This window comes from Nyctereutes procyonoides, unplaced genomic scaffold (genome assembly GCF_905146905.1).
Source record: "Nyctereutes procyonoides isolate TBG_1078 unplaced genomic scaffold, NYPRO_anot_genome, whole genome shotgun sequence".
Taxonomy (NCBI): Eukaryota; Metazoa; Chordata; class Mammalia; order Carnivora; family Canidae; genus Nyctereutes; species Nyctereutes procyonoides.
This window is the reverse complement of record NW_026575044.1, coordinates 8,300,749-8,320,263: the sequence shown is the minus strand read 5'-3', so window position 1 is coordinate 8,320,263 and position 19,515 is coordinate 8,300,749. Positions and strand designations below refer to the sequence as shown.

Below are 19,515 nucleotides of genomic sequence, written 5' to 3'. Positions count from 1 at the left end.
AGAGGATGAAAGGATAAAGAAGTTGTGGTATTTATATACAATGGAATATTATTTGACAATAAAAAGAAGGAAATGTCTTCATTTGCAACAACATCGATGGACCTTGAGGGCATTATGCTAAGTGAAATAAGTCAGACAAAGACAAATACTCTATGATGTGCTTTAAAAGAAAAAGATTTATATTCATTTATTCATGAGAGACACACAGAGAGTGGCAGAGACATGGGCAGAGGGAGAAGCAGACTCCTTGCGGGGAACCCTATGTGGGACTTGATCCTGGGACCCCTGAGCCAAAGGCAGATGCTCAACCACTGAGCCACCTTGGCATCCCTCTATGATGTGCTTTTATGTGGAATCTAAAGAAGCTGAATTCATAGAAACAGAGTAGAATGGTGATTGCAAGGTCTGAGGGGATGAGCAAAATGGGGACGTGATGGTCAAAGGGTATAAACTTCCAGTTATAAGATGAATAAATTCTGGGAATCTAATGTATAGCATGATGAGTATAATTGATGATACAGTATTAAGTACTTGGAAGTTGATAAGAGAGTAAATCTTAAATAATCCTACCACTGAAAAGAAATGGTAATTATGTGAGGTGATAAAGATGTTAAAAAAATCCTACCATGGTAATCATTTTACAATATATAAGTGTATCAAATCAACAGTTATATCTAAACTTACATAATGTTATATATAATTTGCATCTCATTAAAGCTGAACAAAAACAGAAACCAATACTCATTACGAACAGAACAAAACATAAACCAACCCAAAATTCATCAACTGGTAGAATGGATAAAAAATGTATAGTATGTTGAAAAATCATACAAGAACAAAAATGAATAAACTGTAAGTACATTACAAAACAAATAAATCTTATATAAAGTTGACCCCCCTAAAAGCAAGTGCACAATGTATATAAAACGTGATTCCATTTATAGAAAACAGAAAAATAAACACAAAACTAAAACCCACTAAATTGCATTGTTTAGGAATCATGAGGCAAACTAAAAATAAAAGAAGAGCAACTATTATCCTAAAATTCAGAATAATGGTTACCTTCAGAAGGAACAGAGGGATTATATCTATCAGTTACTTCTAAGGTGGGGGCAGAAATTATGTTCATGTGAGTGGCACATATGGGGACCTTCTGTGCTATTGTTAGTGTGGCTAATTACTATTATTCATTAAACTGTACTAAACTTTTATGCTTCTTTTTTTTATAACTCACAGTTAAAATGGTAAAGAAAAAAACCCTCAAAATAAAACCCTGAATTTTTTAATGTTTCTGAACCAAATTGTACAAATAAATTATTCTGTATCTCACTTCTGAGCTGCACCCCTCTGCTGGTCCTCTTTTCCCTGGTGTGTGTTTTGGGCACAAGGATAAGGCTCACTGAGGAAGATAATGAGAGATAGGGATGAGGTGAGGTTCAAAGATGGGATAAAATGCAGGAATGAATTAAAGATAAGGGGATATTTAGAGTTCAAAGTCAGAGATGGTTCGGGAAGAGAATGAAGAGTAAAGTGTGGAATTATGATTTGAGTATCTGTCAGTCATGTTACATACTGGGTGATAAAAACCCAAACAGACAATTTAAATTTTGCCAGAGCTGTTTAGTTGATGATTTTTGAAAACTGTAGCATTAAAATAATGCCCTTAAACTACTCATATGAAGAAATCTTGATATGGTTAAGGCAAGTGTCTTCGAGGCAGTGATACCTGACTTGAGATGGAAAACATGAGAAGATGAAGGGAATGATCAATTTACCAAAGAAGGAACAGCATAAGCAAAGACTGAGAGACATGGAACAGCAGGTATGTGCAAGAAAACAGCAGAGTACTGATGCTGAGGGCAGGATATGTGGACAACTGAGGCCAGGGACGAGTAGCAGAAGCAGAATATGCAGGGCTTTGTGTACCATGTTAAGTGTCTTAAGAATCCAGACTGCTGGGATCCCTGGGTGGCGCAGCGGTTTGGCGCCTGCCTTTAGCCCAGGGCGTGATCCTGGAGACCCGGGATCGAATCCCACGTCGGGCTCCTGGTGCATGGAGCCTGCTTCTCCCTCTGCCTGTGTCTCTGCCCCTCTCTCTCTCTCTCTCTCTCTCTCTCTCTCTCTGACTATCATAAATAAATAAAAATTAAAAAAAAAAAAAAAAGAATCCAGACTGCTGTTGGTAACTGAAAGCTATAGAAAGGTTTTATGGAAATGACATGGTCATGAGTGCACATGAAATAAAAAGCAAAGTACTAGGTATGCATGAAAAAAATAATGTTAAAATGTATTTATTTTTATTTAGAAAGATTAGAAATTAAGTAACAGTAATGCTTAAAGGATTTAATTACAATTAATTGTATTCCCTCTAAAAGCCACTTGCCAAATAAAACAATTAATTGATAGGTTGTCATTCTGATTTATTAGTCTATCTCTTGTGAATTTGATTATCAAGAGGCATGTACATGCTATTCAAAAATCAGATACTGACTCATTAAGTAGTCTCATGACAACAGCCCATTTTATGTTTCTCTTCGATACATTTTAATTGTAACAGAAGACAGAACTTAAATCTTAAGAGTTAAATTTATAACAGATAAGATAAAGGACTTACAGATCTTCCTTGAATTAGGATGGGGTATGTCCTGGTAAATCCATCATAAATGGAAAAAAACCTAAGTGGAAAATGTAACCAATGCCTCTGACCTACCGAATATCACTTAAATGTGCTCAAAACACAGTGTTTTGCAGTAAAAATCATCTAACGCAAGGTCTGTTTTATGATAAAGTCTTAAATATCTCATGTAAATCATTGAATACAGTACTGAAAGTGAAAACAATGGTTGTATGGGTGCAAAATAGTTTAAATGTACTGTTTGCTGTTGTGATCACGGCCGCCACCCAGCGTCATGCTATGGTATCACACCACGTATTGCTAGCCAGCCGGATTGGGAAAAGGTCCCAGTTCAGAGCAGTGTCTCTATCCAATGCATATAATTTTTGCACTATGGTAAAATAAAAAAGCTGTAAGTCAAACCATCATAAGTTGAAAACCACATGTATTTATCTGCTGTGCTGCACCTTTACGAAATTCGCTAGTCTCCAAGTGGTAAAGAATTCAGTAAGGGACTAGACAGATTTTTGAAGGACAATTTCAAGATAGATGCTCAAGGAACACCTTTGAGGCACTTTGAAGGTTAGCATCTACATGATTAATGCAGTTCATAAAAAGTACGGACAATGTTCAATAGAATTCAATAGAAAGATATTTATAATTATGGAGATTAAGCCCTAGCTCAAAATCACTACAATGGCTAAAGATAATGGATAATTAAGGTGTATTTAGTTAGCTCTGGAATACTTAAAATAGATTATTCAAACCCCTTAAAAAGGAAATATAGCATATTATTTTATTTGTGATTATAATAACAATGTTTCCACGTACTAGTGAAGGTTCATTTGCATTCCATAGCAACTCATTGGTGTCTGCATTTTCTGGATCATATATCCATATAACAATAACCTACAAAATAAAAACGGTTGCATTTCTTTACATTTTGGAAAAATTTCATTAGTTTGTGGCAAAACATAACCATAAAAATATTTTTATTTATTTAAAAAATTTTGATTATCCCATTAAAAAAATCAAGTGATATGTGCTGCTTTTAACAAGTAAACAAATCAAAGACCTATGAAAGAAGAGTTAATATCCTTCTACACTCCTGAAGTAACCAATGTTAAGACTCTGAATCCACATCTCTTTCTCTATAATCATAATTAGACACACATAGCAACCATTCACCTACACACTTTTCACAAAAAAGGAATCACATGATGCATGTTATTTCTAACATGCTTTTGTTACTTACATGCCACGGTTATTTCAATATATGTAGATCTGTTTTCTTTAGTATTTTTCTTGAATATACAATTTATTCAAATAGTTAAAAACAAATTATATTAAACCTAAAGTGAAAATTGTCTCTCCCACCCTGTACTCCATCACCTAATCCCCACAAGCCCACCACATCCCACAAGAATCTACTATTAGTAAGTTTTGTTTATATTTCTGTAAAATTTTTATGCATAACTAAGACATTTTTTTCTTTTTATATAAACGTAAGTATGCTAAACACATTTTTTCAAACATGATATTCTTCACTTAAAGTGAAGATCTTAGAGATCTTTACATATTCTCATTAACTTTTCTACTGCATATTGTTCCAAATTATGGAAATTATAACTAATAACTAGTAACTTACTAATAAACATTTGTTCTCAATCCTTTGCCATTATAATCAATGCTGTAATGAGCAATTTTGTGTATATATATACTATTTTGTACCTTGGAATATATAGCATATACATTTGTAATTTTCATAAATACTGCTAAATTGTTCTCATAGCAGTTCCACGAATATACTGTCACACCAGCAATGTATGAGATTTCTTTCTTCTTCACAGCCTTCCCAACATCATGTGTTGTCACATTTATAATTTTCCAGTCTGATGGGTGAAAAATGGTACTTTTGATGCACTTTTAACCTGCATCTCTTTCATTATAAAAAAGTTTGAGCATATTTCCATATGTTCAAGTTCCACTTGTATTTCCTGTCTTATGAAATATTTATTTCTCTTGCTTATTTTCCACTTTTCTAAATTGGATAGTCTTTATTACTTTGTGGAAGTTCTTTATGTTAAGAACTTCTACATGTATATGTTTTATATCTTGATCTATGTTTTGGTTATGTGGATATATACACACGTATATGAAGATTTTATTCCTTTTATAATTACATGACATTCCTACTTATCCTAGTTCATCTCTTTGCCTTAATTCTATATTGTCCCTATATATTGCTGTCCTCCGTCCCTTCTTCCTTTCCTTCCTTCCCTTTTACAGCATGGCTTTATTTCTCCTTTTATTCCCTTCACTTATGAAGCCTCTATCTATATAACTTTATTTAAATACCTAATATGTATCCTTCCCTATTTTTCTCCACACTATGTGTTTGCAGACATGTACAAGTACATATTTACATGTATTTTTTTAAAAAGCCTTTTTAAGAATTTTAAAAACAAAACTGGATCATATTATACACACTTCCCACATTTTTTAATGCAAGTATAATACATCATTGAAATTCTCCAGTGCCAACCCTTATAAGGCCTAAATAATATTCTACAGTTGTAATATAGTAATTCAATAGTTCCATACATCACCCAGTGTCCCTCATTCAACAAAATTTGAGAATGGCTCTTGCTACAGGTTCTGTGTCTTTCTTATTAAATTTATTTGTAAGTATTTTATAGTCTTCATTGTTATTATAAATTTGTAATACTGTGCTTTTTTCTAGTCTTATTATTTACACTATTATGTTCAAGACAATTTTAAATAATAATGATGATACCGAGTACATTAGTCCAGTTCCTGATTTTAATTGAGTCAGATGTATTTGTTAATAGTCATTTTGTTATTTGAAATATTAATGTCTTTATTAGAGTCAAGTGGTTCCCTTTTAAACTTATTTTGCTTGATGTTTTCATTAGAAATGGTTATTCAGTTTTTAAATTTACTACGTGATAATTTGTTTTCTTCTTTATTGTGTTGATGGAATGAATATTGTTGTCAGCTTTTTTGGTGTTGAATTAATGTTGCATTCTGGAAGATGCTGGCCCTTTTAAATGTATTCTTTTAGTATATTGCTGAACTCCACTTGCTAGTATTTGTGTAGAATTTTTGCACCTATGTATACAAGGATATTAGTCTATGCTTTTTTCCCTCTCTCCTTTCCTAACTTTCTCTTTGTCTGCTTTTGGTTTTAAAGTAGTGTTGGAGGGACACCTGGGTGGCTCAGCGGTTTGGCGCCTGCCTTTGGCCCAGGGCGCGATCCTGGAGACCCGGGATCGAATCCCACGTCAGGCTCCTGGTGCATGGAGCCTGCTTCTCCCTCTGCCTGTGTCTCTGCCTCTCTCGCTCTCTGTATGACTATCATGAATAAAAAAAAAAAAAAATTAAAAAAATAAAAAAACTGTTAGCATTTAAAAATTTCTTCTTCTAGAACTCTTCTTAGAAATTACATATTTGTTTCTATGACTTTAATGGACAGTCTTACATTTTTACATGCATATTTAATGTAGGCAAAGTTAATCCAGTATCCTTATCCTGAATACTTATAAGGACCTTAAACAATTTCAAACCCAAATCCCCCTTCATTTTCCACTCTTTTGTTGGCTAGCTTTTTGTTTTAAAAAATCATTATTGAAAAATTTTGATTGTCAATGCTTAAATTTATTAGCATATTATACATTGGCTCACCATCATTTACTACATCCTGTACTTTTTAGTTTTTCAATCTGAGTACTCATGTCTTCAATTGTGAAGAATTCTCCATAATCATCTCTTTTAGTATTATGTCCAATTCATTTTATTCCCATTTTGAAACTCCTATTATATGGATGATAAATTGTCTCAGTCTATCTGTTATGTCTCTTAACTCTTTAGATATTTTTCACCTCTTCACTTTTATGCACTGTATTCTGCAAGATTCCTATTCCAAATCAGTAATTCTCCAATTTTCTCAACTGTATCAGCATATAGCTGAAACTGTTATTGAATTTTTATTTTCAGATGCCTATTTTTTCAAGAAATTTAATGAGAGGTTTTTCAATTTCTGAATGTTGTGTAATTGTTTTCTACTTCAATTCCTTCTTTTATCTCTTTGAATACTTTAAACATGGATTAAATAGCCTTTCAGATGGTTCTCATTTTTAGCTTTCAATAGTATGAACTTTCCTCATTGTATGTGTCTATTCCAGAGTGTTTTTTGTGGTTTATACCTTTTACTTTGAGGTTATTTTTTACTTTGAGGGTTTGTTTTCTATGAAAATCTTCTATACTCCTGGTTATCTTCTATATTCTTCTATACTCTTGGAAATGGATTTTGCAGTCACCTCTGACAGGGCCCTATGTGTTTCATTGCTTGCATTTTTGTGTTTATTACTTGGCATTAGGTTCTTCAACCTCTTGGGCTACTAAACTTGGACATCTACCTGACACTTCATGTAGCTTACTCCTTGTCCATTTATAGCCCCAAAGGATGTATCATTTCTTTGGAATTACTGTAAGCCAGTGATGAAACTTTACTATTTCCCACTTTACAGACATTTTATAAATCCTAGTATCATATTAGGGGATTAGTTTCAATGCCTCCTTTTTTAAAAAATATTTTATTTATTTATTCATGAGATACACAGAGAGAGGCAGAGACACAGGCAGAGGGAGAAGCAAACTCCTCACAGGAAGCCCCATGTGGGACTCTCTCCCCAGACTCTGGGATCACACCCAAGCCGGAATGCAGATGCTCAAATAATGAGTCACCCAGGCATCCCTCAACTCCTCCTTCTCTCATAGGTTGTTGGTCTTCATTTTCTATCCCATGCATACAACAAAACATCATCCCCATTTAGTAGGGCTTATATTCTAATACTCCTAGTTCCAAATTCAACGTTATAACTCTGGCCTTAAATTCTTTATTTCTGACACACATGTACCTTTGTTAATATAAAAGTGTATGCTAGCATTCTCCACACATTTCTAAAAGCATTTCTATATTTCAAGTGAGGTGGAGGTTATTCTATATTATTTGGGTCTGTAATATGTATTCAACTTCTAGAATTTTTCCTCTATTTTCTATGTTAAGATTATCCATTGATAAACACTCTTGCTTTTTTTCATTGTTATAGTTATACCTTTAATAAATTCTATAACATCTATTTGATTTAGAATAAGGGTACACATGGACACATGGGCTCATTCAACTATTTTGATCTACTATGGAGGTTGTTTATCTTTCACATGCTAGGAAAAAGTACTATCTAAATTATGTTAATTTAAAAATTATGTACATTTGTGCATGTTGTGGGCCTTTGTTGGCCCACAGACTTTTTTGCTGAGGCACTCGCTAGGGAGCTGGGCAGAGGGGAGCAGACAGCAACTCCCTGGGATGGGAACAACAGCAAGAACTGGGGGAACCAATATCCTCTATCATGCTTCCATAGCAGGGCCTACACTTCAAACCTTGAAGTGTTGGCACATTACTTCTGTATGCTTCAGCTGAATGGCTCCAAGGCTATAACTCAGACAATAGTTTTGCCAGCCTCCAGTTCATCACTCTCAGGAACTACATACTGGAGTGCAAGGAAATAAAAAAACAGAAAGCCAGAGAAAAGGTGCTGTTTTCACTTCTCCCTTGTGAATTACTTTCCAGTTCAGGCTGAGCAGGAACAATCGGGAAATGAGCAAAAGCCTTGTCCTTAGCTTCTCTCTTGGGAATTCCTTTCTCATTCAGGCTCTTGGTCGAGTCCTCTTCAACATTTACCTGGGTGTAGGAGCCATGGGATGATCCAGAATTTGAAGAGAAATTCATAGATTACTGGCTTATTATATAAACATGTAACTCAGGAAGAGCCAGATGGAAATGATGCAGAAGGCAAGGTATGGGGAAAGCATGAGGAGCTTCCATGCCCTCTCTTGGTGCTCACTTTCCCCAAATCTCCATGGTTCATCAACTGTGGAAGCTATCTGAACTCTGTCGTCTTGGGATTTTATGGAGGCTTCAGTATACTAGGAGGTTTATTAATTATAATACCTACTATTATTAATTTACTACCTTTATAGTAAAGCATTCCTTTGTTTTTTTTTTTTTTAAGGATTTTATTTATTCATGAGAGACACAGAGAGAAAGGCAGAGGCACAGGCAGAGGGAGAAGCAGGCTCCATGCAGGGAGCCCAACGTGGGACTCGATCCCGGGTCTCCAGGATCACGCCCTGGGCCGAAGGCAGGCGCTAAACCACTGAGCCACCCGGGCTGCCCTAAAGCATTCCTTTGAAAAAACTAAACTATCTATAGGGCTTTAATTTCCAAATATTATCACCTTATTTCAATGTTTTAAGTTTTCAATGTATCTACCATACTTGTAATCATCCTTTAATCCAGATGTTAAAAACTTTTTTTTGGCTTTTTAAGTTTTTATTTTATTATTATTATTAAGTTTTTAATTTAAATTCCAGTTAGTTAACATACAATGTAATATTAGTTTCAGGTATACAATATAGTGATTCAACAGTTCCATACATCCCCAGTGTTTATCACAAGTGTGTTCCTTAATCCCCCCTAATTAACCCATTTCCCCACCCACTTCCTGTTTGGTAACCATCGGTTTATTCTCTGTAATTAAGAGTCTATTTCTTAACTTCTTCCCTTGCTCTTTTTCCCCTTTGCTCATTTGTTTCTTAAATTCCACATGTGCAAAATCATATTTGTCTTTCTCTGACTTTTTTTGTTTAGCATTATACTCTCTAGTTCCAGAAATGTCATTGCAAATGGCAAGATTTCATTCTTCTTTTATGGCTAAATTATCTATATCTATATCTATCTATATCTATCTATATCTATCGATCTATCGATCTATCTATCACCTCTTCTTTATCCACTCATCAATTAATGGAGACTTGGGCTACTTCCATATCTTGGCTATTGTAAAAAATGCTGCTATAGACATAAGGGTGCATATATCTCTTTGAATTAATATTTGTATTATTTGGGTAAATACTCAGCAATGTGATTGCTAGGACATAGGAGAATTCTATTTTTAACTTTTTGAGGAAACTTTATACTATTTCCCACAGTGGCTGCACCAGTTTGCATTCCCACCAATAGTGCTTGAGTGTTCCTTTTTCTCCACATCCACACCAACATCTGTAGTTTATGTGTGGTTTTCATCCATTCTTACAGATATACAATGATATCCCATTGTAGTTTTGATTTCCATTTCTGTGATGGTAACTGATGAACATCTCTTCATGTATCTGTTGGCCATCTGTATGTCTTTGGAAAAATGCCTGTTCATAACTTCTGCCCATTTTTAATAGGATTATCTGTTTTTCTGGTGTTGAGTTTTAGAAGTTCTTTATATACTTTGGATACTAACCGTTTATCAGATATATCATTTGCAGATATCTTCTCCCATTCTGTATGTTACTTTTTAGTTTTGTTGTTTAATTTGCTATGCAGAAGCTTTTTATTTTGATGTAGTCCCAATAGTTTATTTTTAGTTTGTTTCTGTTGTGTCAAGAAATATGTCTAGAAAAGTTGCTACAGCCGATGTCAAGGAAGTTACCGCCTGTGTTCTCTTCTAGGATTTTGATGGTTTCAGATTTCACATTTAAGTCTTTAATCCATTTTAAGTTTATTTTGGTGTATGGTGCAAGAAAGTGGTCCAGTTGCATTCTTTTGCATGTCGCTGACCAGTTTTCCCAGAACCATTTGTTGAAGAGACTGTCTTTTTCTCATTGGATTTTTTTTCTTGTTTTGTTGAATATTAATTAAACATATAAATGTGGGTTTACTTCTGGGCTTTCTATTCTATTCAATTGATCTATGTGTCCATTTCTGTGTCAGTACCATACTGTTCTGATTACTACAGCTTTGTAATATAACATGAAGTCCAGAATTATGATGCTACTAAGCTTTTTTCCTTTTTAAGATTTTATTTATGTATTTATGTATTTATGTATTTATGTATGTATGTATGTATGTATGTATGTATGTATGTATTTATTTATTTATTTATTTATTTATTTATTTATTTATGAGAGACTCAGAGAGAGAGGCAGAGACATAGGCAGAAGGAGAAGCAGGCTCCCTGCAAGGATCCCAATGTGGGACTCAATCTTGGATCCTGGAATCACACCCTTAGCCCAAGGCAGAAGCTCAATTGCTGAGCCACCCAGGCATCCCTGTTTTTCTTTTTCATTTGCCTTGGGTATTCAGAGTCTTTTGTGGTTCCACGCAAATTTTAGGATTCTTTGTTCTAGTTCTGTGAAAAATGCTGTTGGTATTTTGATAGGTGCTGCATTAAATCTGCAGATTGCTTTGGGTAGTATAGACATTCTAACAATATTTGTTCTTCCAATCCATTAGTATGGATTATCTTTCCTTTTTTTTGTGTGTTATCTTCAATTTCTTTCATCAGTGTTTTATAGTTTTTAGAGTACAGGTCTTTCACCTCTTAGGTTAGATTTATTCCAAGTTATCTATTACTTTTTGTGCAACTGTAAATGGGATTTTTAAAAAATTTCTTTCTACTGCTTCTTTATTATTGTATTAAAATGCAACAGATATCTATATATTGATTTTGTATCCTGTGACTTTACTGAATTCATTTATCATTTCTAGCAGTCTTTTGATGGAGTCCTTTAGGTTTTCTATATATAGTACCATGTCATTTACAAATAGTGCACGTTTTACTTCTTTACTGATTTAGATGCCTTTTATTTCTTTTTGTTGTCTGATTGCTGTAGCTAGGATTTCTAATACTATGTTGTAGAAAAGTGGTGAGAAAGGACATCCTTGTCTTTTCCTGTCCCCACCACCCCCACAAGGGGGAAAAGTTCTCAGTATTTCTCCATTAAGTATTATATTAGCTGTGGGTTTTTCATAAATGGCCTTTGTTGTGTTGAGATACGTTCCTTCTAAATCTACTTTGTTGAGGGTTTTTATCATGAATGGATGTTGTACTTTGTCAAATGCTTTTTCTGCATCTATTGAAATGATTACTTTGTTTTTATCCTTTCTCTTGTTGATGTGATGTATCACATTGATTCATTTGGACATATTGAGCCACACTTGTAACCCAGGAATAAATCCCACTGGATTGTGGTAAAGATTTTTTTAATGTAATGTTGGATTTGTTTTGCTAGCACTTTGTTGTAGATTTTTTCATGGAGTTTCTTCTTCTTCTTCTTCTTCTTCTTCTTCTTCTTCTTCTTCTTCTTCGTGTCTATCTGGTTTTGGTATCAGGGTAATGCTGGTCTCATACAATAAATTTGGAAGTTTTTCCTTCTTTTCTATTTTTTGGAATAGTGTGAGAAGAGTGGGCATTAACTCTTCTTTAAATGTTTGTAAATTAGAATTCATTTGTGAAGCCATCTGGTCCTGGACTTTTGTGTTTGGGGAGTTTTTTGGTTACTGATTCAATTTCTTTGCTAGTTATTGCTCTGTTCAAATCTTCTATTTCTTCCTGTTACAGTTTTTGTAGTTTCTATGTTTATAGGAATTTATCCATTTTTTTTCTAGGTTGTCCAGTCTGTTGGCATACAGTTTTTCAGAAAATTCTCTTATAATTGTTTGATTTCTGTGGTATTGGGTGTTATTTCCTTTCTCGTTTGTGATGTTATTTATTTGAGTCCTTTCTCTTTTTTCTTGGTAAGTCTGGCTAGAGGTTTATCAATTTTATTAATTTTTTTTCAAAGAACCAGTTCTTGGTTTCATTTATATATTCTATTTCGTTTTTAGTTCTATGCGCTCTAATCTTTATTATTTCCTTCTTTCCCTAGGCTTTAGGTTTTGTTTGTTGTTCTTTTTCTAATTCCTTTAGATACAAAGTTAGTTTGTTTATTTGAGATTTATCTTGTTTCATGAGGTAGGACTGTATTGCTATAATCTTCCCTCTTAAAACCACTTTTGCTATATCTCAGAGGCTTTGGGCCATTTGTGTTTTCATTTTCATTTCCATGTATTTTTTTAAAGATTTTATTCCATGTATTTTTTTAAAGATTTTATTTGACAGAGAGAGAGAGTGTAAGAGAGCACAAATGGGGAGCAGCAGAGGGAGAGGGAGAAGCAGGCTCCCCACTGAGCAGTTAGCCTGACTTGAGGCTTGATCCTAAGATCTTGGGATCATGACCTGAGCCAAAGGCAACTTTGATTTCCTGGTTGATCCATTCCTTGTTTAGCAGCATGTTTAGTAGCATGTTATTTAACCTCGTTCCAGATTTTTCCTTCTGTGTGACTTCTAGTTTCAGTGTTGTGGTCAGAAAAGATGCATGGTATGGTTTCAATCTTCTTGAATTTGTTGAGGTTTGTTTGTGGGCTAATATGTTATCTATTCTGGAGAATGTTCCATGTACACTCGAAAAGAATGTGTATTCTGCTATTTTAGTATAGAATGTACTCATTTTATCTGTTAAGTCAATCTGGTTCAATGTACCATTCAAAGCCATTGTTACCTTGTTGATTTTCTATTTACACTATCTATCCATTGATAGAAGTGGGGTGTTAAAGTTTCCTACTACTAGTGTATTATCAATTTGTTCCTTTATGTTTTTTATTAATGGTTTTATGTATTTGGGTGCTCCTGTGTTGGGTGTATACATATTTACAATTGTTAATATTATCTTCTTGGGTTGTCCTCTTTATTATTATGAAGTATCCTTCTTTGTCTCTTGTTACACTCTTTGTTTTAAAGTCTATTTTGTCCAATATAAGTATCGCTAGTTATATTTAGGTCTGAAGTGAGTCTTTTGTAGGCAGCATGTAGATAGGCATTTGTTTTTTTACATATTCTGTCACCCTATGTCTTTACATTGAAGCATTTAGTCCATTTACATTCAAAATAATTATTGATAGATATTTGCTTATTGTCAATTTATTATCTACTTTGTTTTTGTTTCTGAAGATTTTCTCTGATCCTTTCCTTTTCTTTTTCATGGTTTGCTGATTTTCTTTAGTGATATGTTTGGATTTCTTTCTCTTTATTCTTTGCATATTTTTTAGTGGTTTTTTATTTGAGGTTACCGGTAGGTTTGTCTATAACCTTTTCTTCATATTACAGTCTATATTAAGTTCATGGTCATGAAAAATTTGAACCCATTCTTTACTCTCCTCCTCCCCACATTTTAGATATATGTTGTTATATTTCACATATTTTTATTTTGTGAATTCCTTGACTGGTTTTCTACAGAAATATTTATTTTTATTGCTTTTGTATTTCCTACCTTTATACTCTCACTTTGGTCTTTCCTTTCTACTCAAAGTGTTCCCTTCAATATTTCTTGCAGGGCTGGTTTAGTGGTCATGAACTCCTTTAGGTTTTGTTTGGGAAACTCTTTGTCTCTCCACCTTTTCTGAATGATAGCCTTGCTGGATAGAGTATTCTCAGGTGCAGATTTTTCCCATTCAGCACTTTGAGTATATCATACTACTCCCTTCTGGCTTGGAATACTTCTGCTGAAAAATCTTCTGCTAGCCTTATGGGTTTTCCCTGGTAAGTTACTGACTTATTTTGTCTTGCTGCTTCAAAATTTTTTTCTTTACCACTATATTTCACCAACTTAATTACAATATGTCTTGGTGTGTGTCTGATTTTGTTTGATATGGGTTTTCTGTGTCTCTTGGACCTGGATATCTGTTTCCTTCCCCAGATTAGGGAAGTTTTCAGCTCTTATTTCTTCAAATAAATTTTCTGACCACTTTTCTCTCCCTTCTTCTCCTGGGACTCCTATAATACAAATGTTATCATGCTTTATGGAGTCTCTGAGTTCCCTAATTCTATTCTTGTTTTGCATAATTCTTTTTTTAATCTCTTATGTTCAGCTTGATTACTTTCCATCATTCTGTCTTCTGGGTTGTCAATTCATTCCTCTCCTTCTTCTAACCTCTATTCATTCCATGAGGCATATTTCTCATTTTCTTTATTGTGCCCTTTATCTCTGCTATGTTATTCCTTATCCCTGTGTTAAGGGTCTCACTCTTGTCTTTTACTCTTCTCAGGTCGAGTATCCTTATGATCAATGCTTTAAATTCTCTACCAAGGCATGTTACTTATATGTTTCACTTAAATCTCTGGCTGTGGCCTTGTCCTGTTCTTTCATTTGGGATAAATTTCTCTGTCTTCTCATTTTGTCTACATCTCTGTGCCTGTTTCTCTGTGTTAGAAACATTAGAGCTATGTCTCTTGTTCTAAGGGAAATGGCCTTACAAAGAAGAGGTCCTGAAGTGCTCTGCTATGTAATGTCTCCTATTCCCCAGGGCTTGGCGCTTCTGGGAATGTCTTCAATGTATGCTGCATATTCTCTGCTGTTTCATTCTGACTGCTTTATCTTTCAAGCCAATTATCTGCAGAGTCTTTCTTTGCCTGTGGTAGGCAGTGTTTGGTCCCTGACCTTAATGTGGTATGTTTAACTAGGTGTGCTTTGGTCTGTTTATGAAATGAGACCTGTTACCACTGCTGGCAGAACAGAGGCCCTGCAAAACTCCCACAATGGAATGCATGGTGAGAGCAGGGGTTTGAGCTGGTCTTCTGGGGGAGCTGGCCTGCTGCACTGGGACTGAGCAAGATGTTTTTGTTCTTGTTTTTAATTAAATTCAATTAGCCAACATATAGTACATCATTAGTTTCAGATATAGAGTTCAATAATTCATCAGTTGCATACATCAGTTTCAGATGGATGGTTCCACTGGAGTATGTGTGTGTGTGTGTGTGTGTGTGTGTGAAGTTTGATATACATAAGTTAGTTAGCAAATATTGGCACTGCACTGATTTCCCACAGGTAGCCCTGTGCTTATGCTGAAGGTCAGAGGAGGGAAATGGTTCTGGCCAATTCCTTTATTCCCAGAGGTATCTCTCCATGAATGCAGCCTCTCTAGGACTCACTCACAAATGAGGGAATAATCTTTCCAGTGTGTGCTGTAGGCAATCTTCCTAATCACTGTTTCCATGCTGTATGTCTGCTAGTTGTTTGCTTGACTTCTCCCCAAGAGCAGTGCAGTACCCTCTGGGCTCTATCCCAGTCAAGCCCACCAACCTTTAAAGCTCTAGACTTTAAGTCCCACTGGTAGCAAGAACTCATAAAATTCAGCCCCTTTCACTTTCTGAGCCAAATGGTATGGGGATTCATTTTTCTTGTGTGCTCCCCTGTGTGTTAGTCTATTTCTCACCCTTCTCTGGAACCATGGCTCCCTCCCTGATCTATTCTTTCCCAAATTGCATCTCTGCACTTCCTATCTTCTTCAATGTGGCCTCTCTTCTACCTGTAGTTGTGGAGTTTATTATGACAGTCTTCAGGTCAATTTTTGGTGTATTTAGGATAATTTGATAGTATCCAGTTGTATTCATGGAAAGAGGCAAGCCTAGGATCCTCCTACTCCATGGCCATCTTCCATCCTTGGACCAGATGTTTTTGTTTTTGTTTTAAATTCAATTAGCCAACATATAGTACATCATTAGTTTTAGATGGTGAGTTCAATAATTCATCAGTTGCAGATAACACCCAGTGCTCATCACATCACATGCCCTTCCTGATGCCTATCACCCAATTACCCCATCCCCCCACTTCCCCTCCAGCAATCCTCAGTTCATCTCCTATAATTAAAGATTCTCTGGACCAGACATTATAACCTTTTTCTCTCAAGATCCCTTCGTTGCCTTAAAAATTATTGAGAAGCTCACAGAGCTTTTGCTTTAGGTGGGTTAGATCTAGCAATATTTACCATGAGACAAATTAAAACTGAGAAATTTGAAGATATTTATTAATTTATTTTGAAAACTATAGTAAACCCATAAATGTTAACATGATATATATTTTTATGAAAAAAAATTAAAAATAATTGTTTTCCAAGACAAAAAAAATGAGAAAAATGGTTGTTTTACATTTTTACATTACAAAATGTCTTTAATATCTGTCTTAATATAAAACAACTGAATTATCATCTGTCCTCCTATATTCAAGCTATCGGTATATGTTGTTTTGGTGGAAGGAAGCACGTTGTTTTGGTGGAGAAAATCTATCCTCACATAGATATATAGTTGGAAAACGATAGACCTCATGAACTTCCGGAAAAGGTCTGTGGAGCTCTCGAATATATCTGAAGTATCATTGTACTCTAAGCAAATTTTGCTGAAAAATTAGTTTGGAAAATTCTCCTTCTAGAAAACATGACAGATTAGAAGGAAATAATATAGTAGTGATATATGAAGGATATATAAAATTTTAAAAAATGTTTTACCTGGGTTAAATTGTGAAATAAATTTCTGTTGGGAAAAAGAGGAATCATATTTTAGTAAACAGCACACTAAATATTAGTTTGAATATTCTACTTTCAATATACATGTTTCTAAATCCTTCAATATATTCTATTACAGATACATAAACAAATACCAAATGTTTAAAAAAGCTACATATGTCTATGATTAAACATAACTATTGATTCTCACATGCCATTATGTGTCAAAAGACTGAGAGTCTTGGGACGCCTGGGTGGCTCAGCGGTTGAGCGCCTACCTTTGCACAGGGCCTGATCCCGGATTCCCAGGATTGAATCCCACATCAGGCTTCTTGCATGGAGCCTGCTTCTCCTCCCTCTGTCTGTGTCTCTGTCTCTCTTTCTGTGTCTCTCATGAATAAATAAATAATATCTTTAAAAAAAAAAAAGACTGAGAATCTCGAATCTGCATGCTGCCTTAACAATACTACAATTTTACATAGGCAAAGTTGTATGAGTAATCTTTAAAATGTGACATGATCATTTTGCCTAAGAAAACCTGTAGTGTTTACCTGCTGTAATTTATGTCAAAAACGGGTTAATCAATTAGCACTGCAAATCCTTTATTAATCAGCCTTTCAATGTAAATTTTCTGAAAGGGACAACATTCATTTATATGTTAGGTTGCGTGTTTTTTGGAAAGTGATTTTTTTTTCATTTAAAGATATCTATATTTTCCTTATCATATAATCTCTAAAATTCAGTGCCTCAGAACTATGTTCTCTTATTTGCTGATTGCTGCACAATGCCCAGTACACTGTTATGTATAAAACAAACGAAGATATTTTGGGAATCAGTAAATATGTGTGCAGTGAGTTTCTGAGACCATATAATGAAAATAATATTTCATATGATCAGTCTGATTTTAGAAATAATATAAGTACTGTAAATCTTGATAGGCAAATGTGTTAAGAGTTCACAAAGGACTAGGTTGATCAAAAAGATCCATCGCTCCAGGGCTGGTATGTCTGCCCTGGGTTATGCTACTTATCAGAGGTACAGGAAATAAGAACAGAAGTGGGTCACTGAGTTACCTGTCTATCTGGGAAGGAAAATTTAAAGGTAAAAGGAGAAATGTACTGATAATACGTGAAAGACTTTATTTAATTTTAATTACTCAAAAGCTTATAAAAAGTAACCTGGTAGAGAAATCGACTTGGTTTATGTTAAAGTAACAATATGATTCCCATGGAAAATTAGCAACAGTCTGCTGGATCTTTTATCAGTTTGCATAGCTTTCTTGACGTGGTGTACAGACTGAAGTGTAGAGTGAGAAGAGGGCCAAGGAAAGAAACCTGAATGGAGCTGACATTAAAGTTAAGGATAGATCATAAAAAGGCAAATAAAAAACTGAGAAAGGATAATTAATTACAGAAATAAAAAAGGCTGATGTCACCAAGATGGTGCAGTAGAAGCCAACCTTCATGCCCCTACAAAGATCAATAATTAGACAGCTATCTACAAACAGAAACAGTTCTGGAAACACTCAAGAGTCCACTTAAGAAACTTTAACATAGTGGAACAAAAACCTGAGAACAACTGCACAAAAAAGGAAGAAAGAATGCTTCATTTTTTCCTTATCACCCTATCCACTGAGCTGGCACTGCTCAGTGCCAAGAGGGAACTCACCAACTAGAGTTCCCCTCCCCAGGAAAAGGAGAGCAGAGAGAGTGACCAGCTTCCTCAGCCTTTCTGGGTACTGCATGAAGGACCTGTTTGGTTTCATCCCACCCAAGGACTGGCAGAGCTGAGATGTATAGAGATGACTAGAAGCATGGAAGAAGGGAATGGGCCACCAGCGTCAGCCACACAATGGGAGCAACCAGTGTTTCCAGTGACCTGCTCTCTGCAGAGGACCTGGAAACTTCCACCACAGAAGAAATCAGTGATCAGTACAGCCACCAAGGACCTCTGCAGACTTCACTGGTTTTTACCCCACAAATTTTTGCACTTGCATATGCCAGCTGTCTGCATCCCTTCTCACTCCCCTACCCTCACCACTGCCAGAGAATGGGATCCACACAGGCAGCTAGCCCCATGCCTCTAAGCTGTGCAAGTGTAAGATGCAGCCTAGAACCCCACAGCTGACCTCCACTCCCTTGTGGGTACTTGGAGCTAGCTTCTCCAAATGTGTCCCTATAAGCTCCCTATCCCAATTCCCATTATTTGTTCTGCTACCATGGGCATGTCTGTGACAAGACCCTACAGCTATGGGAATGGATCCCAATGGCCAAGGCTCTCAAAGCTATTTATGAGCCTAGATCTGGCACTGTCTACTATCACTTGCCTCCACTGCTGTGCCTACATCTGTAGTGAGACACCAGAGCCACAAGAGAGCACATAAATAGTCAGGGTTCCTACAACTGCCAGTTTGCCTATTCAACCAGGCCCTTGCCCTCAACATTATGTGTGTGTCTGAAACAGTTCACAGAAAACTATGGCAGGCCCCCACAGCTGAGTATGTGCACATCACTGTCTTGGGCCACTATCACTTCCTGCTCTGGTCTCTAGTCACTGGACCTGGAGGAGCTGCTGAGAACCCTAACAGCCCTTGTAGTCACTGTGGACACACAGTGCTTGCCAAATACCACACAGTTGTTGATGTTATGGACCCCAGTGACCTGAGCTA

The 19,515-nt window shown here is 35.5% G+C and overlaps 1 protein-coding gene across 1 annotated transcript in view; it reads right to left on the bottom strand.

Moving 5' to 3' along the window:
- CATSPERE (catsper channel auxiliary subunit epsilon) overlaps positions 1-19,515 on the bottom strand; it is a 177,755-nt gene that overhangs the window by 126,366 nt on the left and 31,874 nt on the right. Inside the window, exons 5-6 of the mRNA XM_055324355.1 lie at positions 16,851-16,875; positions 3,446-3,523 (exon numbers count right to left, since the gene is read on the bottom strand). Of these exons, the coding sequence (XP_055180330.1) occupies positions 3,446-3,523; positions 16,851-16,875 (103 nt within the window). The remainder of the gene's footprint in view (positions 1-3,445; positions 3,524-16,850; positions 16,876-19,515) is intronic.